This window comes from Sus scrofa, chromosome 15, assembly GCF_054392235.1.
Source record: "Sus scrofa isolate SSC_HxYL_T2T_F1_AM1 chromosome 15, Sscrofa_HxYL_maternal_Yorkshire_Landrace_v2.0, whole genome shotgun sequence".
NCBI classification, from domain to species: domain Eukaryota; kingdom Metazoa; phylum Chordata; class Mammalia; order Artiodactyla; family Suidae; genus Sus; species Sus scrofa.
The window spans coordinates 30,867,760-30,890,557 of NC_139397.1; the positions used below are offsets into that span (position 1 = coordinate 30,867,760).

The 22,798-nt window shown below is 36.1% G+C and overlaps 1 protein-coding gene and 1 non-coding gene across 6 annotated transcripts in view; one reads left to right on the forward strand and one right to left on the reverse strand.

Moving 5' to 3' along the window:
• The window catches only part of RAB3GAP1 (RAB3 GTPase activating protein catalytic subunit 1), a 137,316-nt gene that overhangs the window by 40,491 nt on the left and 74,027 nt on the right, over nt 1-22,798 (reverse strand). For all 5 annotated transcript variants that reach the window (XR_014830584.1, XM_085001389.1, XM_085001390.1 and 2 more), the window contains exons 6-11: nt 17,966-18,085; nt 16,874-17,039; nt 11,789-11,888; nt 7,865-7,946; nt 2,147-2,215; nt 176-249 (exon numbers count right to left, since the gene is read on the reverse strand). Coding sequence is in view for 4 of the 5 variants with exons in the window: in XM_085001389.1 (XP_084857515.1) it covers nt 176-249; nt 2,147-2,215; nt 7,865-7,946; nt 11,789-11,888; nt 16,874-17,039; nt 17,966-18,085 (611 nt within the window). In the remaining variant the exon portion in view is untranslated. The remainder of the gene's footprint in view (nt 1-175; nt 250-2,146; nt 2,216-7,864; nt 7,947-11,788; nt 11,889-16,873; nt 17,040-17,965; nt 18,086-22,798) is intronic.
• LOC146395773 (U6 spliceosomal RNA) lies at nt 1,912-2,017 on the forward strand. The gene has a single exon (XR_014830675.1). It is a non-coding gene; the product is annotated as a U6 spliceosomal RNA (small nuclear RNA).

The window sequence follows — 22,798 nt, forward strand, 5'->3', positions numbered from 1 at the left end:
GTTGGCAAAGATTTTCTTTTTTTTAATAGTGTTAAAAGAGGTGGTTATAATGTAAAAAACATATAAAAATGCTTTTTGGATAGGTAAAATAAAATATAAAGAATGCATTCAGTGTTCCTGATCGGGACAAAAGACAGATTTGTGGTATTTGAGGAAAAGAACATAAACATCTTACCTAGCAAACACTGAGGATTATCAGCTTTTCGAACTCTAACAGACCAATGGGGAGCCTGAAGAGGATCCAAATCACTAAAATGCAAAACAAAGACAAGATCCTAATCATAGCAAACTAGAAGACTCACAGGAGTTCCCGCCGTGGTTGCAGTGGTTAACGAATCCGACTAGGAACCATGAGGTTGTCGGTTTGATCCTCGCCCTTGCTCAGTGGGTTAACTATCCAGCGTTGCCGTGAGCTGTGGTGTGGGCCGCAGACTCGGCTCGGATCCCGCATTGCTGTGGCTCTGACGTAAGCTGGCAGCTACAGCTCCGATTGGACCCCTAGCCTGGGAACCTCCATATGCTGCAGGAGTGGCCCAAGAAATGGCAAAAAAGACAAAAAAGACAAAAAAAAAAAAAAAAAAAAAGACTCAAAAATTACCAAGATGCAGTCTAATAAAACAATATATAGAAGGACAAGCAATCCATCTTGCCTCCATTAAACTTACTGTTATTCAGATACATAAGACCATTTGGATAAGTTTAAAAAAAAAAAAAGAAATCAAAGTTCTTAGAAAAAAGCACAAAAGGAAAAACCAATATCAAAACAAACTAATCAAAAAATAAATAAAACCAATTTTCAACAGGTAATGTACACTGATAATCTAATGAGAGAATTACATTTTAGAAATAAGGGAAAAGAAATGAGAAACAAAATTGTATAATAATCTTAATCTGTTTTTTTACTCTGCTATTTACTAATAAAAAAAGGAACTAAAAAAATTTGCACAAGATCAAAAGCACCTGATTTTCTCAAATAAACAGATTATAGTGCATTCATCTAATGGAATATTATGCAACTTAAAAGTTGACAACACATCTACATTTATTAAATAATATATTAAATAAATAATGCAAATTATAAATATATAAACTTTAAAAAGACATACCCTCAAAAACAACTGGCTTTATTTTTTTTAATTTTATGGCTACACCTGAGACATATGGAAATTCCTGAGCCAGGGACTGAATCCAAGGCACAGCTGTGACCTATGCCACAGCTGTAGCAATGCCAGATCCTTTTAACTCACTGCACCAGTTCAGGGATTGAACCCGAGCCTCTGCAGCAATCTGAGTCACTGCAGTTAGATTCTTAACCCATTGCGCCACAGCAGGAACTCCTGCCTATTTTTTAAAGTAATGGAATTGTAGATGGCAGTTTTTACTTTCTTAATAGCCATCTAAGTTATCAGATTAAGAAAGCTTATGTTACTTTTACCATCAGAAAATACAACACATTTATTTTAATTATGAAAAAAAGTGTCCTATTTCTCACTGTTCTGCATCAAGCATGAGAAGGTATTAAAACCTCTTTCTCTACATTCTTCCAGGATACTGTTCACAGTAATTTACTTTTTTCCCTGAGCAATTTTCCACTGCACAGGAGTATATGACACAGATGTTTTGTTACCTGTGACATTTAATAATCAAACATTATTCCCACATATTTTAATGACCATCATTTCTTCAAAGCCCTTCATTAAATACTTCTTACCAGCCAGAAAAGTTCAACAGAATTATGCACTGAATTCCAAACTGGCTTAGAGACATTTTTGCTAAAACCAAGTAAGATTCAGATTGCTCACTATCCCTGAACTAGGGATCATATCCCCAAAGTCCAGAGCTTAAAACTCATCTCTAATACATATTAGTCTAAAAAATGATCTTTAAAAATAGAAAACAACAACAACAACAATGCTAGCTTCAGCAGCACACATACTAAAACTGGAACAATACAGAGATTATAGCATGGTACCTATACAAGGAGGACATGCAAATTCATGAAGTGTTCTATATTTAAAAAAAAAAAAAAAGAAAAAAATAACCAACCTCATCAGAAACTGATACAAAGAAAAAGAAAAATTGCTAACCACTTGGAAGTTAGTTTATTCTACTGAAATTTGTGAATCTCAACTCTTAACATACTTACGAATAAACATCATTGTCCACAATGATACCTTCAGTCAAGTGAGGCCATGTAGTTGCTAAATGGAGTTCACTAAAAAATAGAAAACATAAAATATATCCATAAGCCCTCTTTTTTTTTTTTTTTTGGTCTTTTCATCTTTTTAGTGTCCCACCCCTGGCACAGGGGACCCCTGGTTAGGGGTCCAGTGGAAGCTGTAGCCGCCGACCTATGGCAGAGGCATAGCAATACCAAATCCGAGCCGCGTCTATGACCTACACCATAGCTCATGGCAACGCCGGATCCTTAACCCACTGACGGGGCCAGGGATAGAACCCTTGTCCTCATGGATGCCAGTCGGGTTTGCTAACTGCTGAGCCATGACAGGAACTCCCCATAAGCTTTATTTAATACTGTATATATGCTCTCTGACTTAATTCTACTTCTGGAATTGTACCCTAACTAAACACCCAGAGATGTACATAAAAATATGTTAAAAGTGGACATTATTTATAATATGACAAAACTGTAAACACCTGGCATAGTAAATGGTAGCACATTCATATAAAGTTATTGCCTGCAAGAAAAACCATGCTATACCTAATAGCCAAAAAGTATAAGTACACCAGCTGATGAATGGATAAATAAAATGTGGTAATACCCCACACAATGGCATATTATACAGCCCTAAAAAGTAATGGAGTCCTGACTCATGCTACAATAGGGATGAATCTCTAAAACATGCCAAGTGAAAGACATCAGACAAAAGGTCATGTATGGTATAACCCAATCTATATGAAATGTCCAGAATAGGCAAATCCATAGAGGCAAAAAGTAGATTAGTACTTATCTAGAGCTAGAGGGCCTGGTAAGACTTGGGCAGGGGATAATAGCTAAGAGGTAAGGGGTTTCTTTTGGGAGTAAGTAAAGTGTTTTGGAATTAAATACTGATGATGGTGGCACAACTCTGTAAACACTAAAAAACACGGAACTGTATACTTTAAAACTGTCAATTATTATATAACTTGTATCTCAATTTTGAAAATATCATGTTATAGATCAGGGGTTGGCATACATGTTCTACAAAGGACCAGAGAGTATTTTAGGCTTCTTATGGGTCATGCAGTTTCTGTCATATTCTTGTTTTTTTCTTTAAAGTCCTTAAAAATGTAAAAACCATTTTTAGCTCATTAGCTATATAACAGGAAACTGGCTAGATTTGGTCCATAGGTCATAGTTTGCTGACCTCTCATTACAGATGAATATTAAATTTCAGAAAGTTTTCATGTAAAATTATAAAATAAACAAGTCACAAAAAATTTATAGGATGACAAATTTGTAAAATATACAAAAGTATTATCCAAAAAAGAGAAAACATAGCAGGTTTGATATCTAGAAAGGACTACTTGCAAAGTTGGTCACTGGCTTGGCACCTGGGAATGTGAATTTCGTGAGGGTTCCTACCATTCCCTGATAAGAGTGGCACACTGTGCCTAAATTACCTGTGCAAAGAATATGGCTTATGCAAACATCTGGTTTCCTTCTGGTAGGTGCCAGGCAGAGGGTACCTACATGAACAGTCTCTAATTAAAACCCCCAAGCGCTGAGCCTCTTAACGAACTTTCAGGGTAGATAGCCTTTTACACATGTTGTCACAGTTTATTGCTGGGAAAACTACATGTGTCCTGTGTGACTACAGGGGGAGAGGAAGCTTGTCTGTACTTTGCCCTGGACCTTAACTCTGTGTACCTTCGCTGATTTTTGCATTGTATCCTTTTGCTATAGTAAATCATACCCACAGAAGCAACTATATGCTGAGTTCTGTAAGACTCTGAATCTGTAAGTATTATTTAGAATTCAGTGTGATAGCAGGGCGAGTACTTCACAACAGGGCAGTGTAACCTTGGTTATAACCGGTCAAATAGCCACCCTTGGCACAAGTCTGTTTTCTAAGACAAGTTCTACAATGGTCTCAATTAAACCTTTGAGTTTGAGTTACCAAATACCTTTCCAATATACTGATTTTTTGCTTGAATTAGTCAGAGTTGAATACTATTACAATTTGCAACAAAACAATCTCACTAAACATATTATTTTTGCCCTTTTACATGTTTTCTAAATTTTCTCCACTGAGCGTGATTATTCACAATAAAGCTAAAGTTTTAATGACTATGTCCTCTCCTCTCCAACTACAGAACAATTAACAATTTCTTTGATAAAGGACAGAAGACACTGAAACAAAAGCCTCTTATTTCCTCTTCTATTACCTAAGATGCCTTTTCAAAGGCAGAGTGCCCACAACATTTGCTAATCACTGTTTGATTTAAAGTCTTCCATGTGCACCATATTTATTTATTTATTTGTATTTATTTATTTATTTTTTGCTTTTTAGAGCTGCATCCCCATCATATGGAGGTGCCCAGGTTAAGAGTCGGCCTATGTCACAGCCACAGCAACAAGGGATCCAAGCCACGTCTGTGACCTATACCATGGCTTACAGCAACGCCAGATCCTTAACCCACTGAGCAAGGCCAGGGATTGAACTTGCAACTTCATGGTTCCTAGTTGGATTTGTTTCTGCTGTGCCATGACAGGAACTCCTATGTGCGCCATTTTTAACCCCAACTTATATTTGTGTTCTTCTTTAATCACTTTTCCTTTGCTAACTGACACTTTATCATGATATGAATTAGGAAGAAATATTTAATAATTAAAACCTTCTTGGAGTTCCCATCGTGGCTCAGTGGTTAACGAATCCGACAAGGAACCATGAGGTTTCAGGTTCGATCCCTGGCCTCACTCTGGGGGTTTCGGATCCGGCGCTGCCGTAAGCTGTGGTGTAGGTTGCAGACGCAGCTCGGATCCCGAGTTGCTGTGGCCCTGGTGTAGACCAGTGGCTACAGCTCTGTTTAGACCCCTAGCCTGGGAACCTTCATATGCCATAGGAGTGGCCCTAGAAATGGTAAAAAGACCAATAAAATAAAATAAAATAAAATCGTCTTGCTGTGTAGCACTGGGAACTATGTCTGGTCACTTATGATGGAGCATGATAATGTGAGAAAAACGAATGTACATATGTATGTGTAACAGGGTCACCATGCTGTACAGTAGAAAATTGACAGAACACTGTAAACCAGCTACAACGGAAAAAATAAAAATCATTATATATATAAAAAAAACCTTCGAAGTTCCATACTGTTTTCCGTAGTGGTTGTACCAATTTACATTTCCACCAACAGTGGAAGAGGGTACTCTTTTCTCCACACTCTCTCCAGCATTGCTTTTTGTTGAATTGTTAATGATGGCCATTCTGACCTGTATGAGGTGGTACCTCATTATAGTTTTGATTTGCATTTATCTAATAATTAGCAATGTCGAGCATTTTTTCATGTGCTTGTTGGCCATCTGTCTATTTCCTTTGGAGAACTGCCTATTTAGGTCTTCTGGCCATTTTTCGTTGGGTTGTTTGTTTTTTTTTGCTGTTGAGTTGTATGAGCGGTTTGCATATTTTGGAGTTAAGCCTTTGTCAGTTGTGTCATTTGCAACTATTTTCTCCCATTTTGTAGGTTGTCTTTTTATTTTTTAATTTTTTTATGGTTTCCTTTGCTGTGCAAAAGCTGGTAGGTCCCATTGGTTTATTTTTATTTCTATTGCCTTCGGAGACAGAACTAACAAAACATTTGTATGACTGATGCCAGAAAATGTTTTGCCTATATTCTCTTCTAGGAGTTTTATGGTATTTTTTTGTCTTATGTTTAAGTCTTTAAGCCATTTTGAGTTTATTTGGAAAACAGTATGGAGGTACCTCAGAAAACTAAATATAGAACTACCCTATGACCCAGCAATCCCACTCCTGGGCATATATCCAGACAAAATTTTCATTCAAAAAGATTCATGCACCCCTATGTTCAATGCAGCACTATTCACAATAGCCAAGACATGCAAACAACCTAAATGTCCATTGACAGATGAATGGATTAACAAGATGTACATATACACAATGGAATACTACTCAGCCATAAAAAAACAAAACAATACCATTTGCAGCAACATAGATGCAACTAGAGATTCTCGTACAAAGTGAACTAAGTCAGAAAGAGAAAGACAAATACCACATGATGTCACATATCTAGAATCTAATACATGGCACAAACGAACCTATTTACAGAAAAGAAACAAACTCAAGGACATGGAGAACAGACTTGTGGTTGCCAAGGAGGAGGGGGAGGGAGTAGGAAGGACTGGGAGTTTGGGGTTAGTAGATGCAAACTATTGCATTCAGAGTGGAAAAGCAATGAGATTCCAATGTATAGCACAGGGAACTATATCTAATCACTTGTGATGGAACATGACGGAGGATAATGTGAGAAAAAGAATGTATACATATATGTATAACTAGGTCACTATGTTCTACAGCAGAAAGTGACAGAACATTGTAAATCAACAACAAAAAAAATTTTTTTAAAGAAACGATGATCCTTTTTAAAAAACTTTTTTCAGTCTGTTAATATGGTGATTTATATAGACTGATTTATTTAAATGTTCAAAGAGAATTTCTGGAATCCCCACTTGATCATGATGCATTATCCCTTTTATATTGTTTTTGGATTCAGCTTGCTAAAATTCCACTAAGAATTTTTGCATATATACTGAAAACAAACAAATATACAAAAAACCCTTCAAATTTCTACCAAGTCAATTTATTTCTCTCCCTTTAAAATTTCCTCTAAGTAAAACACTCAGGCTCATCCACCTGTAATCCTCACTCTTTATCTGGCTAAGTCTTCCCGAAATTGAGACCCAGAATAAATATCACTTCCTTTGAGGACAACTTTGATGACAGCATACCAATCTAAACTAGTTCCTCATTTTATTGTCTTTACTTCCTGTATTTTCCCTTCAAATTATCCCACAATTTATAACTGTGTTTTTTAGGTGATTGTTTTTTCTACTTCCTTTAGTTAGACTGTAAATGCCAATAAGACAAAAACTGTTCATTTTATTTACTTCAATATCTTCCTTATTTAGTATTGTGCCTGGCATAGATAATAAATATCTATTTAAAAAGATACTTACTTTTTCATCTTTCAAGTGATTTTAAGTTTATTAAAGTATTATTACTTCTACCTCTGCATGAGAGTACTAAAGATAGATGTATATATGTGAATATATTTAAAAAAAAAAACCAAACAGTTAACAAGTGAGACAGTGTATCAGCACTGTTTGTATCTTCCAAATATTTTGCTATGGGTTACTAAATTCTCCAACCCTTACATTTTCTTGTCAAACAACTTTTTTTGTTTGAATTCAGTAGTTCTTCCAGAAGAGAAATTCAGTATACTATGAGGTCACCCTTGCATCTCTTACTTAAGTCTTAATTTATGTATTTTGAAAAAGCGGCCAGGAAAAATACCAACAATTGTTAATTCTGGGTCACAGACCCATATGATACTATCTGTGCTTTTCGGTATTTAAAATGTTTTCCCCAAAGTAGACCAAGAATCACTTCTATAAGGAATAATCAATAAATGTTATTATATACATCTTATGTCTACTTTAAACCCTCTTTTACTTCTTAAGTTACAGAGAAAAAAAGATCGATAGACTGTTAGATCTAGGTCTCCATTTCCAGTACTATATTCATTCTAGGAGGCTGCAGTATTATAAAGCACAGTAAAATCACTATTAACATAATTTAAAAAGTAAAGTCCCATAATTCAAATGATATACTGAAATTTTCACCTAATAGGATCTTCACAGGCACCAAACGGTAACTTGCCAAACTCCAGGCCTCCAACTTCTCCTCCTACAAGGGCATCTATATCTAAACAAAACAAAGCAAAAATACAGTATTTTCATCTAGTTAAGTTAGCCCTTTGGGAGATTATAGATTTAAAAGCATCTAAATTAAGACACATAAAACAAGTAAGAGAGCAAGCCATTAGGTATTAAAGACTTCCTCTGAGAATGTTATAGCAAAAGGACACAGTTCACATTTAATTCCTACTTGTAAAGTGCTGCATTCTAAATTCTACCTTTCTAGAGTTCCCATCGTAGCTCAGCAGTTAACAAATCCAACTTGGAACCATGAGGTTGTGGGTGCGACCTTTGGCCTCACTCAGTGGGTTATGGATTTGGCTCTATGATGAGCTGTGGTGTAGGTCGCAGACTCGGCTCAGATCCCGAGTTGCTGTGGCGTAGGCCAGCAGCTACAGCTCTGATTAGACCCCCTAGCCTGGGAACCTCCATATGCTGTGGGTGCGGCCCTGGAAAAAAAATAAAATAAAAATAAATAAATAAATAAGTTCTACCTTTCTGAAAAGTCCTTAAATATTATTAAAGAGAACATTATTTCTGTATTTTTTTCATTTTCAAATAATGTGATTAGTATCATCTAAAAGAAAGCTTATCTGAGCATTAAAAATTTAATCATTAACCTGCATTCATCAGTTTTACTGTCAATAATTTCTGAAAAGCCCAAATTAGCTATCAATAATAAACTTATTTCAGCTGACAGTACATGGAAATATTTAAAGTCCAGATAAGAATTTCCTTTCCATTACGAATGGTATTTGAGATTAGAGAAGAATTTAGAGGGTAAATCATCCCCTTCATTCCATCTATCTTGAAGAAGTAATAAACACTTCTAAAAGACATCAAAAAGATTTATTTCTCTTTGAAATAATACAGATGGTTGTTTTTAATTATTCACACTACACTGGGAACTCCTAAAATTAAAGTCTACTGTTGAGTTATGAACACTCACAGATTTGCTAAAATGTTTGACAATTATCTACACCCTAAGTTATTACATTAGTCATTAAACATGGTTCAACTACTTCATTCAGTAAATTTTCTTAAGTCATTCCATTCTTCCAACTGATGAATGTTTACAATAAAAATCACAATGACTAGCTTTATTATAAGCTGTGAATTAAGAGCTTCAAAATTTATAATAAACACATTTTGTAAATTAGCAAGTGAAAAATAATTATTAGACTATAACTTTTAGTTGAATTAAAAGTCAAAAAGCGGAGTTCCCGTCGTGGCGCAGTGGTTAACGAATCCGACTAGGAACCATGAGGTTGCAGGTTCGGTCCCTGCCCTTGTTCAGTGGGTTAACGATCCGGCGTTGCCGTGAGCTGTGGTGTAGGTTGCAGACGCGGCTCGGATCCCGCGTTGCTGTGGCTCTGGCGTAGGCTGGTGGCTACAGCTCCGATTCAACCCCTGGCCTGGGAACCTCCATATGCCTCGGGAGCGGCCCAAGAAATAGCAACAACAAAAGACAAAAGACAAAAGACAAAAGACAAAAAGACAAAAAAAAATAAATAAATAAAATAAAAGTCAAAAAGCAACACTGTAGAATGAAAGGATGACAGGACTTGGAATTTGACAGTACTTAAAAATTCGAACTGGAGTTCCTGTTGTGGCTCAGTGGAAACAAATCTGAGTAGTATCCATGGGGAAGCGGGTTTGATTCCTGTTCTCACTCAGTGGGCTAGGGATCCAGCGTTGCCATGAGCTGTGGTATAGTTTGCAGATGTTGCTTGGATCCTGCATTGCTGTGGCTATGGTGTAGGCTGGCAGTTGTGTTCCAATTCTACCCCTAGCCTGGGAACTTTCACATGCCACTAGCACGGTCCTAAAAAAAAAAAAAAAAAAAAAAAATGCAAACTTGCTGATCATGTGACCTTGGATCAGTTACTTTTTTTTTTTTTTTTTAATTTTATAATGATTTTTACTTTTTCCAGTTACTTTTTTTTCTTTTTTTGTCTTTTGTCTTTTTAGGGCCGCACCTGCGGTATATGGAGGTTCCCAGGCTAGGGGTCCAATTGGAGATGTAGCTGCCGACCTACGCCACAGCCACAGCAATGCAGGATACAAACTGAGTCTGCGACCTACACCACAGCTCACGGCAACGCCGGATCCTTAGCCCACTGAGTGAGGCCAGGGATCGAACCTGAAACCCTGTAGTTCCTAGTTGGATTCATTTCTACTGTGCCAGGATAGGAACTCCTCCAGTTACTTTTGATCTCTAAGAAAGGTAAACAAGAATTACATGAAATAGTATATAAAAGGTAAAGAGAATTACATGAAATTGTATATAAAATGCCAAGCACAATGTCTGGCCCATATTACATGTTCAGTCACTTCCCTCTAAAAGAAAAAATACTGGAGTTCCTTGGTGGCCTAGAACTTAAGCAGTCGGCATTGTCACTATTGTGGCTCAGGTTTGATCTATGGCTCAGGAACTTATGCAAACCATGGGCATGGCCAAAAAAAGAAAAGAAAAGCATTAAAAATGTATGTGGCCTTCAATCACTGAGGAAAAAGGTTAATATTTTGATACCCTAATTTTAAAAACTGGCAAAAGAACATTAACAAAGACTTTTTTGGAAATCAGAATTACAATGTTAAGATTCTGGCTCTTGAATTTCTTAGATAATTAAAAGGCCATACCATCTTTGGAAATCTTTAAAATAATAGGGTGGCCTTTGAAAAATGGAGATAGAGGGTAGGAATTGCAACTCAAAACAGGATGCTAACTATAAATATGTCTAGTGGGTACTGTTGTCTAGGAACTAAAATTACCAAAAGGAACATCTGAGTCTTCTAATATAAATTTCAGTTTAGCTTTTATTTCCCTCTGCTGTAATTCAGACGCAGTTCTTTTATTGCACATTAGAGTTTCAAATTATTCAGTAGTACATAAAATAATAGCAGTGTATATAATCACCAAAAGCTAGATGCACTACATTAATTTTAGTATCATCCCAAGACTATTAATTTATTATTCTCAATCTTATAAACAAACCAACCATTTGGAACAAAAATAAACACCAAAAAATATTTTATTCTAATTTATTTCTCATTGAGGGAGATAGACTAGAAAAGCTTTCAGGGTAGTAACATTCTTGTACTATATTTATAAGTTTATATTAAATCTCTTATTAGATATACTTGAATATGCTTATATGTGAGAGAAACTCACAGGAACCAAAACCTCACTTTATTAGGCTAAATGTCCACCAGGCTGAGCTTCAATAGGACTTAGATAATGTCTGTTCATACTTATGTCTGTGACAGAGACTGGTCCCATTATAGGTTAGTATTTATTGACTGTTAAATGAATCAGTGTATCAATGGCTAAGTAGGTAAAATGATTTTAATTATATTTTTATAACAGTGAATGTTAAAGTAAAATATTCTATAGCTCTTCCCATCGTGTTTGTGTATAAACACATTTCTTTTCTGCTTTTCTTATTTAGTCCTCTTCTTCAAACTCCACTCTATAAGGTTCTATGCAAGTCTGTTCTCAGCCTATGAGAGTGGCTTCTCTTACATTCTGAAACCAGACATTTTAATCATTCATTACATACTAATTTATAACACATGACGTTTCACAGCAGGGGGATGCTTTCCAAACAATATTAGCTTTCAATGACAGTGTCAAATACAGAGCAATGTTGTCTCTAGAACAACCGACAGAGCTTTTCCAAGAAAAAAAATGATAAGGGCAATGAAATCAGCAATATAACATTTAAAGTGAGTTACTGATACTTCAAATTTAAAACACTTGAAATACACTATTAAATATATTTTATTTCTGAATATACTTTTTCTCCATTTATATTCAGTAAGTTAAATATAGTTCTAATATCTTACCTGGAGGTTGCTGAGGCCAAAAATACTGCTGCCAATCCTGAAGTACATAGGTAAACCTTATAGCAATACTAACTGGAGGCAATGGAGTTAAAGGACAGCCCTAGGAAATAAATGCAAAGACAATACCATGTAAATATTAGTACCTTTGCTATAATAAACACCATGTCCAAATTTCAGACTACTGGAATAGATAAATTACTACCTTTATAAAATATGGATTTTCAGATTATAGTGTTAGTATCCATATTCTAGCCATAAAAAACATGATACTCTAGCTGTTAAAGAGGAAAACTACTTCCCTGAAATTGACAAAGTCAAAGGTTCAGAATTAGGAAATCATTTTCATGGGAGAAATTTTTACAGCACAAAAGCTCAAGAAATGAATCAATACCAAACAACAAATTACTTTAAAATAAAGGTGTTTAAACTGGAGTTCCCATTGTGCATCAGCAGGTTAAGAACCCAATGTATTTCTCTATAAGGATATGGTTCGATCCCTGGTCTCATTCAGTGGGTTATGGATCTGGCATTGCCACAAGCTGTGGTGTAGGTCACAGATGCGACTCAGATCTGGTGTTGCCATTGCTGTGGCACAGGCCTTCACTGCAGCTCTCATTCCATCCCTAGCCTGGGAATTTCCATATGCTGCACGTGCAGCCATAGAAAGAAAAAAGAGAAAAGCTGTTTACCACCTGGAAAAGATATTAAATTCTATTAAGCAAAATGTTCTTTCAAAATATCCTATACAATTTCAGTTACACAAATGTAATTTCTTACTATTCTCTTCAGCCATATGAATGTGAAAAAAATGTGATTCACTTTTAAAATAAGGTAAAACTATTACATAAAATGTAAAACTAGGTTTGGGAATATCTTTTCTTTCTTTTAAATGGAAATAAACTCAAATTAAGTTCAGTCTTAAATATTTAACTGGAATTTTAGACTATGACAAATGGTCACTCATGCAAAATAGTTTATATTAATGAATCAGAAAATTTAGATCCATTTTTATATTCATTAAAAATCATAAAAATTAATATCATCCAAACATCTCACAATCTCAGCTTCCCTTAATAGGTAACATACATTAATGTGCTATAGAACTTAAACATGCATAGGAATGACCTAATGAGCTTGTGAAAATTCAGATTCAGAAGTATAATGAATATACATAACCACTTCCCATGTGTTACTGATAAGATTAGGACACTTAGCTCAGCAGCAGCATTTACAAGTGTCATTTGAAACTTTAACTAAATAGAAACTCAATCTAAAGTCACAAAATAAGGCGGCCAACAACAACAACAACAAAAAAGCTAATTTAGTTTTGGGTTGCTGTGTCCTAGACAAGCAAGGTAAGGTCCTGGCTGATCAGCAATAATTACTTTTGACTCAGGTCTAAATATCAAATGAGCGCTCACCTGCAATAGGGGGTAAATGATCTAGAAATCATAACACAGTCAATCTGACACATAACCTCTGCTCCAGTCACATATCAATGTAGACAAGCATAGAAAGAGATGACCAAAAAGAAATAGCTAGGACCAAACATGACATAAATATCTTTGTGGATCCTAGAAAAAGTAGCTAAAACTCAAGTGTTAAGTGGGGCTCAAGGCACACACACACAAGCTTGCTGAGTTCCACATGCAGAAGGCAGTGACAGCCCAGGATTACAGACTGCCTTAAATGGAACCAAAAGTACTCAGACCAGAGCGAGGGTACTATAAGACTGCTTAAGGCAGACACTGGGGCAGCACACTCCTGCTTGCAATAATGGCTTTGTTGGAAGGTATAGGGCTAGGGAAGGTTGTTGTGTGTCGGGGGCGGGGGGGAAATCCCACTCTCAAGACATGAACAAGCAATCCAGTAATTCCAAGACTCAATATGCAATATGTCAATACCACCACTGAGCAACGGACTCCAAACACCATTTTAAGACCAGCTTCTGAAATCTCCTGCAGGTAGTAGGGAACAACCACAAAATTACAAAACCACTAGAGAGATGGCAGAGAAAGTTGAAAACTATAAATACAGCCTTTATTCAAAATGAACCTACAAAATTTCCCCAAAACATGAAGAAATGTAGTTCTAAGAAAGACAATATCCAAATCAACAATCATAATATAAAACCATGAAATTAAAAAGAATGTCTAAACTGAAAAAGGAAAGACCAGAGCATGAGAGAGTTTTCAAATATTTAGAGGATTATGGCAGAAGAGGATTTAAACTTAAATTTTATGTGATTCTAAAGGGCAACCACCCCCTGTTGCTATCCTGCCAAGGAAGACTTTTCTAATAATTAGATGTGTGCAAAAATGAAATAAACTGCCAGTTAAGGGTAAGTATCTTACAACACTTCCAGTAGATGTTAAAAAGTAATATTTACAACTTTAAAAAGACAGGACAGTCACATATTGGGTAGCCTTAATGTAAAACCACTCAAATACACAAACCAGGCCTCAATTATTTTAAGTTCAACTCTTAACCAAATCAACTTTGAGAGAATTTCATAACTAGACAAGTGAGGTTTGTTAAATTTCTGACAGATGATGTGATAAACTGACTAGGAACCCCTCTTTTTTAAAGTACAATTAGCAAATAGTCATAATTTAAGTCAGATTCCACAGGTCAAAGCAGTCCTTGGTTTCAGTAAAGAGAAGTTAACTTACATAGAAGAGAGACTTTAAAGATCCATGAAAATAATGTTCACTAATGTCTTTTAAGATAAGGAATAAAGCATTAATATTTACATCTGACTAGAACTGGTCTAAAATAATTTAACATAATTGAAGATTTCTGGTGAGAGCAAAGAAAAACCAATGGGGAAGAAACAACACATAATTTTTCAAAAATTTCTCAAAGCAATATACATAGAACTTAGCAGTACTTAAACATTTCAAAGCCCAAGAATGGCCTGAAAAAATAAATTACATAAGGGCATGGAACTTTCTAAAAGACATGCTTCTATAATTTTTTTAATAAAGAAAATCACAAGATAAAGCTAACAATAGTTATTTTGAGGAGAGCGACTAAAGGGTAAAAAGTTTTTACTTAAATTTCTTAACCGGATATACACATACTTTAAAAAAAAAAAAAAGTCAGATGGTGGAGTTCCCATAGTGGCGCAGTGGTTAACGAATCCTACTAGGAACCATGAGGTTGCGGGTTCGATCTCTGGCCTCGCTCAGTGGGTTAAGGATCCGGCGTTGCCCGTGAGACGCAGCTTGGATCCCGAGCTGCTGTGGCTCTGGCGTAGGCTGGTGTCTCCGATTAGACCCCTAGCCTGGGAACCTCCATATGCCGCGGGGTGGCTCTAGAAAAGGCAAAAGACAAAAAAAAAAAAAAAAAAAAAAAAAAGTCAGACGGATTTATCTGGGTGATGATAATCCTGCCATTAGACTATTTAGGGCCTCAACATTAAAAAACATTTTTATGAAATTAAGTGCTATCCTAAATATTTTTCTATAAACAAATTATGTTGAAGAAATTTCAGCATTTTTTCTTATATTTTTCTTCCTTTTCAAAATTTGCAAATCTTCAGAAAACTTGCAAAGCTAGCTCAATTAATATCCATATGACTTTCATCAAGTTTACCAATTAAAGTTTTGACATACACACATATATATATTTACATAAATAAATTTTTGGCTGAATTTTTAAAAGTAAGTTGTAGGCATCATGACATTTCACTCCTAAATACTTCAGCTGGTAATTCCGATAAACAAGAACATTATCCTTTGCAAACATAACACTTTACCACACTGAAGAAGTTTAGCATTGATACTATTTTCTAATATATGGTTCATATTAAAATTGTCCCAACTATCTTGATTGTACCCTTTATGGCTAGTTTGTTTGGATCAAAGATCATGCATTGCATTTAGCTGTTCTATCACTTTAGTCTCCTTTAAGCTCAACAGCTTCCAGCCTTTGTTTTGCCTATCATGATAATGACATTTCTAAAGCATCTAGGCCAGCTACTTAGTAAAATATGGCTTATTTTCAAAATATGTGATTATTTCCTCATGTTTTGATTCATGTTAAACATTTTTAGCAAGAATGCAACACAGATGATGGACTATCCTATTCAATGTCTCATACCAGGAGATATCTAATATTGTTTATCAATTTTGATCACTTGTAGTGAAATGGGTGCCAACTTAAGGACAACTTCTCTAAGTGGAGAATCCTCTTCACCACTTTCTTATCTGGCTTTGCTCTTTTTTCTAGAGGTATTCATTCACAAAAGGCTCCTCAATCTAGACCCAATCTTTTTCCCTCAGAGAGCACAGGCAAGTTCTCCATTTCTCTGTGAGAGTTTTTTTAGATAACAACAAGGTTATACTGAGCACATCCAATTTAGCCTTACTGCTCTTAGTCATAGACTATAAATCAGAATAATCTTAAACATCAAATTAAATGGACCCCAGAAGTTCCCATTGTGGCTCAGCAGTAAAGAGCCCAACTAGTATCCAAGGGGATATGGGCTTGATCCCAAGCCTCACTCAGTGGGTTAAAGATTCAGCATTGCCATAAGCTGTGGTGTAGGTTGCAGATGCAGCTCAGATCCCGAGTTGCTGTGGATGTGGCATAGGGTGGCAGCTGTAGCTCTGATTAGACCCCTAGCCAGGAAACTTCCATATGCTGCAGGTGCAGCCCTAAAACGCAAAAAAGAAAAAATAGTATTAAATGGACCCTTGGGGGGAAAAAAAAAAAAAACCAATTCAGAACCCAAAGAGTTAACATCCCAATTGCTCATAGAGCCCTGAACGACAAGCAGCTACCTGAAGCCAATTCGTGTGAGGAGGCTGGCAATATTACTATTAGAGGAAAAGAAGTTCACATGGTAGGTAAATGTTAACTAACCAAAAAACAATCAGCTTTAGTCTTAGTAAGCTAAAAATCTAACTGGATACTTTGTTTCTTTAAACATATACAATAATTCATGTTATTACTTGTATCTTTCTTCTAAGTAATTACATTATCAATATTAGAGAAAAATATTTCCACATAATCAATAAAATTACCAAATTACTTTTATCTATATTCCAGATAACACCAAAAACATCAATAGCAACTCACAATCTTTGATTTGAAGATATCCAGCAGACCTGATAAATGAGTGTACTGATTTGGCACTTTTCGAAGGTGAACCATTTCAAAATCAGTTCGGACACCAGGACCCTGACATTCCCCCACATACATTCTTCGCCATTTATGATGAATTTGCACAAAGAGTGGCACCTGGCTGTAGGACATAATTAAACAGGAATAGAATGTAAGTCTATTAAACTGGCTGTAGGACATAATTAAACAGGAATAGACTGTAAGTCTATTAAACATTCAATGACTCCTAGTTTTTCCACGATTACATTATTTTAATCTCAATTATTTAAAAGCACTAAACAAAGAAAACTTCGCAGATTTAATTTATTACAAAGATACTCAGTTCCTTTTCATCTTACATGAATAAAATGAAGAAATCATCCTAATGGCACTTCACAGTCAGAAAATTACTTTAAAATGGCTCAAAGTCATAAAAAAGCAGAATGAAAATCTCACTGAATAAAAGTTATCCTACCATATTAGGCTTTCCAATCAATAAAACTTGGTTCATGAGTATTAATACAAATTAAACTCATATTAGTGGTGAATTATTTTTTACTTTATCATTTCAAGACACACTTAATCCTCCCTATTCAAAGTTTTCCATACCCACAAATTAATGCACTCACTAAAATGTATTTGTAACCTCAATATCAATACTAATAGCGCTTTCACAGGTGTGTGCAGAGAAACAAAAAATCTGAGTTATCTGAGTGCATATTCTTAGCTGGGGTAGAACAAGGTGATGAACTGCCATCAAGTTTTAAAATTACATTCAGCATCAAAATTTAAATTAACTAAACATTTGGAAGCGAAATACAAAAACAGTGTAATTTACTCTTCATTTTAAATATTTATATAATATTTCAGTAATTTTCCCTTTAGAACTGCCTCCCTTAAAAGGTTTTGAGTTTGTCCTTATAGACCATGTTGCAATATAATAATGCATTAGTACTAATCCTAATTATAATCAAAATCCTAACATTTAGTAACCATTTTCCTTCATAAATTATAATTTAAAATAGTTCTTAAAACTTGCTATCTAGGTCTTTTGAAATGTCCACCTACCAGCCAGTGTTACCCAAAGCAATAGACACAGAACTCAGAAGAAGATTGCACTTAGATTCACTGAGAACAGCATCATTGTTTGCAGCAGGGGCAATCACCACGAACTCTCGAAGTCCATACCTAAAAAACAAACAAACAAACAAACAAACAAAAGCAAACAAAAGATCACTGCCATTCAACAGGGAAAAAGTCAGAATACAAGTATCCATTACTTGAGAAACATGAAAAAACTAACCTGAAGGAAAGTCAGGTCTAAACTGCAGGTATTTCTTCCTTTCTTTCTTTTTTCAAATGACAACTGAACTTATAACTACCTGGACTTTAGTAAAAACTTTTCAACATTCATCTACTATTTTCTCTCTATTCTTTATAAATTTAGGAGCAATTTACCAAAACCACAAAGAAAAGAAATTAAATAACAGTTGTGTCTTAAAAGTTAGGTTTCAAAATTAAAACATGAAAGCTAGCACTGACATATTGCATTACTTAACTGATAGCATTAAGTCCACCAATGTGGAAAGAGAAAGTTTAACAGATTCCCCAAATATTAGGAGAACAATTATCAGCCATGTTGCACTTGTGCTAAGTGCCTAAGGTTTACCCTAGAATCCTAATTAAGCAATTGGGGTGGGATCAAGATGACAGAGTGAGATGTGGCATTCACCTCTCACAAACACATCAAAAAAAATCATCTACATATAGAATGATTCATGCAGAACATCTACTGAAAGCTGGCAAGATCTTAAACCTCCAAAAAGGGCAAGAAACCATCCATGTAACTGGGTAGAACATAAAGGGAAAAAAGAGAGAGAGAAAAGGAATTAGGACTGAACTAGCACTCCTGAGAGGGAGCTGTGAAAGAGGAAAGGATCCCATGGCCTGGGAAGCCACCTAACTGACGGGGAAATCGGCCTAGAAGGAGGGACCTCACAGCCTCAGAGAAAAGCGGAGCAGCTGGACTGAGGAGGGCAAAGCTGCACAGACCATCAGTACCACATCCTGGAACACCACAGCATGAGATGCTTGGAGGAGGACTAGGCACTAAGACTCAGGCTCTGTAGGTCAGTTCTAGGGGAGAGGACTAGGGTTGGCTGTGTGGAGACAGCTTGAGGGGCTAGGAATCAATGTGGCAAGGGCTGGGGAGTGGAGCACCACAGTTGAGGGAACCAAAGGAGGTCTGGGCCTGCAGGAAAAGCAAGGCGCCATTGCTAGGGAGGGCAAGAGGAGGAGGAGTGGACTGCCAGAGGAATATCTTTCCCTGCACATATGCGGACTCTCGGAGGTCAAGGCTACCAACAGTGAGGTGCCCCTTGCCCAGGCTATGGGCGACAGGCCCCCCTTGCATGGGCAAAGGGTGGCAGCGCCTCCTGCACAAGATAAGTGGGATGGGGTGCCTCTTGCATGTTCTACAGATGGAAGGGGCAAACTTGGTCATATCAGACTCCAGAGGTGGGCATAGTCCACCACTCCTAGGGGGTCTATGAACAGGCAGTACCTATGGCCCCAGTAACCTAGAGGTCAGCAAACACAGAAGGGTGCTGCAACCAAGCACCACCCATTGTCGCTCTCACTCCTCTAGGAATGCACAGGCCCTGCTGCTGCCACTGCCAAATGCTCTGGGTACCACGTACACCTGCCTGAGGGTCGCTGCCAATTCTCAGGGTCCTGAACCTAGGAAGCAGTCTGCACCACCTTCCCATGGGTCTTTGCCACTGTCAAGGGACCAGCAAACCAGGTACTGGCTACCAGCCCTAACCATTGCCTCCTTCTCCCTGGACACATGCATAGCATCCTATCTAGGGGATAACAGCTTGCACATATTGAGGAAAAAGACAGCAAGAATCCAAACCAAAAGCCATCCCACCAAAAACACCTAGTAAAGCCTCACAAAATATCCAGGGGCACTCTCACATATAAATAGCCCTCTAAGACTACAGTATTTGTTTTCCCTAAACTCACAGAATAAGAAAAATATAAGCAAAAGGAAGAAGCCCAAGAACCTTTCACAGTTAAAAGAACAGGAGAATTCACCCAAAGAAGCAAACAGGGAAACAGACCTTTGCAGTTAACAGACACTGAGTTCAAAAAGTAGATAATGAAAATACTGAAAAAATTAAGAGCGAATATGAAGGAATTAAGAGCGGGTATGAATATCAACACATATTACATTAGAAAGAAACTAGAAAATATAAGGAACTAAGAAAAATTAGTAAATTCATTTGCAGAGATGCAAGCTGAGTTAAAGGCACTGAAGAGCAGAATGAATAATGCAGAGGAACAAATTAGTGACTTGGAAGATAGAATAATGGAAAGCATTCAATCAGGACAGCAGACGGAAAATCAAATGAAAAAACATGAAAGCAATATGAGAGATTGATGGGATAATATAAAGTGGGCCCACCTATGCATAATAGGGATCCCAGAAGGAGAAGAAAAGAAAAGGAGATTGAAAATATATTTGAAGAAAATATTGCTGAAAACCTTCCAAATCTAAAGGAAACAGCTATCAAGATACAGGAAGCACAGAGGGCCCCAAACAAGTTGAACCCAAACAGGCCAACACCAAGACATTTTATAAGAATGGGAAAAGTTAAAGAGAGGATTCTAAAGGTGGCAAGACAAAGACTTAATTATAAGGGAACCCCCATAAGGCTATCAGCTGACTTCTCGACAGAAACACTGCAGGCTAGAAATGAGTGGCAAGATGTATTCAAAGCTCTAAAATATGCAGCCTTAACACTGAACCCAGAAAGAATATCATTTAAAAGAGAAGGATAAATAAAGAATTTCGCCAACAAACAAAAACTGAAAGAGTACAGCAATACCAAACCTATTCTAAAAGAAATAGTGAAAGGGCTTCTCTAAATAAAAAAGAAGAAGAAAGAGGATAGAGGAAATCGCACTTGGAAAATATTCAAATAAGCCAGTATACAGATCAAAAAGAAAAAAAAAAAAGATTGTAAAAGAAACAATAAACAAAAGAATAAACATGATGTTAAATAAGACATCAAAGTCATAAAATATGGGGAAGGAAAGTAAGAAAATCTAGAGTCTCTTTTTTTTAGAATGTGTTTGAGCCTCTATGACTAATCAGGCTAAAGCTAGCAGATACAGGAAGAGATTAATACACTTGAAAAACAGGGCAACCACAAATCAAAACCAAACAGTACATTCACAAAAACTAAAAAGAAGACATAAGCATAATATAAAAGGAAATCATACATCCAAAAAAAATGAACAAAGGAGAAACAGAATCAACTGGAAAACAAAGATTAAAATGGCAGTAAATACATATTTATCAATAATTACCTTAAATGTCAATGGACTGAATGAGCCAATCAAAAGACATAGAGTGGCAGACTGGATAAAAAAACAGGAGCTATAATCTGCTGCCTACAAGAGACTCACCTTAAGACAAAGGACATATATAAACTCAAAGTGAGGGGATAGAAAAACATATTTCATGAGAATGAAAAAGACAGGTAAGCAGGATGTGCAATACTTACATAAGACAAAACAGACTTTAAAATGAAGGCCATAAAGAAAGATAAAGGACAATATTTAATGATAAAAGGATCAATCAAGAAGAGGATGTTACACTCATCAATATATATGCCCCCAATACAGAAGCACCCAAATAAGTACAACAAATACTAACAGATGTAAAAGGAGAAATTGATGGGAATCAATAATAGTAGCAAAGTTTAACACCCCACTCACATCAACAGACAGATCCTCTAGACAGAAAATCAATAAGGTAACAGAGGTCCTAAATGACACAATAGGAAAGTTAAACTTAATTGATAATTTCAGGACATTACATCCAAAAAATCAACATATGCATTTTGTTTTAAGTGCACATACAACATTCTCAAGGACTGACCACATACTGGGGCACAACACTAAATGTGACAAATTTCAAGTATCCTCTCTGACCACAACGGCATGAAACTAGTAATCAAACATAGAAAAAGAGCATGAGACTAAACAACATGCTACTAAAAAACCAAAGGGTCAACAAGGAAATCAAAAGTGAAATTAAAAAATACCTCAAGACAAATGATAAAGAAAACACAAAATCTATGGGATGCCACAAAAGCAGTGCTTAGAGGCAAGTTCATAGTGATATAGACAGGCCTTCCTCAAAAAAGAAGAAAAACCTCAAAACAACAACTTAATCCACCACCTAAATGAATTAGAAAAAGAGGAACAAACAAAACCTAAAGTCAGCAGAAGGAAAGAAATTATAAAGATCAGAGAGGAAATCAAAAAATAGAGATTCAAAAAACAAGAGAAAAATCAATAAAACCAAGAGCTGGTTCTTTGAAAGGGTAAACAAAACTGCCAAACCTCTGGCCAGACTCACCAAGAGGAGAAGAAGAACTCAAATAAATAAAATAAGAAATGAAAAAGGAAAAATCTCAGCAGATACTGCAGAAATACAAAAAACAAACAAACAAACAAAAAAAACCATAATAGAATACTATGAGCAATTATACGCCAACGAATTTGACAACCTAAAAGAAATGGACAACTTTCTAGAGACATACAGCCCACCAAAACTGAATCAAGAAGAAATAGATCAATTGAACACATTGAGCACTAGAAATGAAAGAGAATATGTAATAAAAACACTCCCCACAAACAGAAGTCCAGGACCAGATGGCTTCACAGGAGAATTCTACCAAACATACAGAAAAGAACTTACACCCACCCTTCTTAAACTTTTCCAAAAGGTTGAAGTAGGAACATTCCCAAAGACATTCTATGAAGCCACCATCATCCTAATACCAAAACGAGATAAAGATACTACCAAAAAAGAAAATTAGGCCA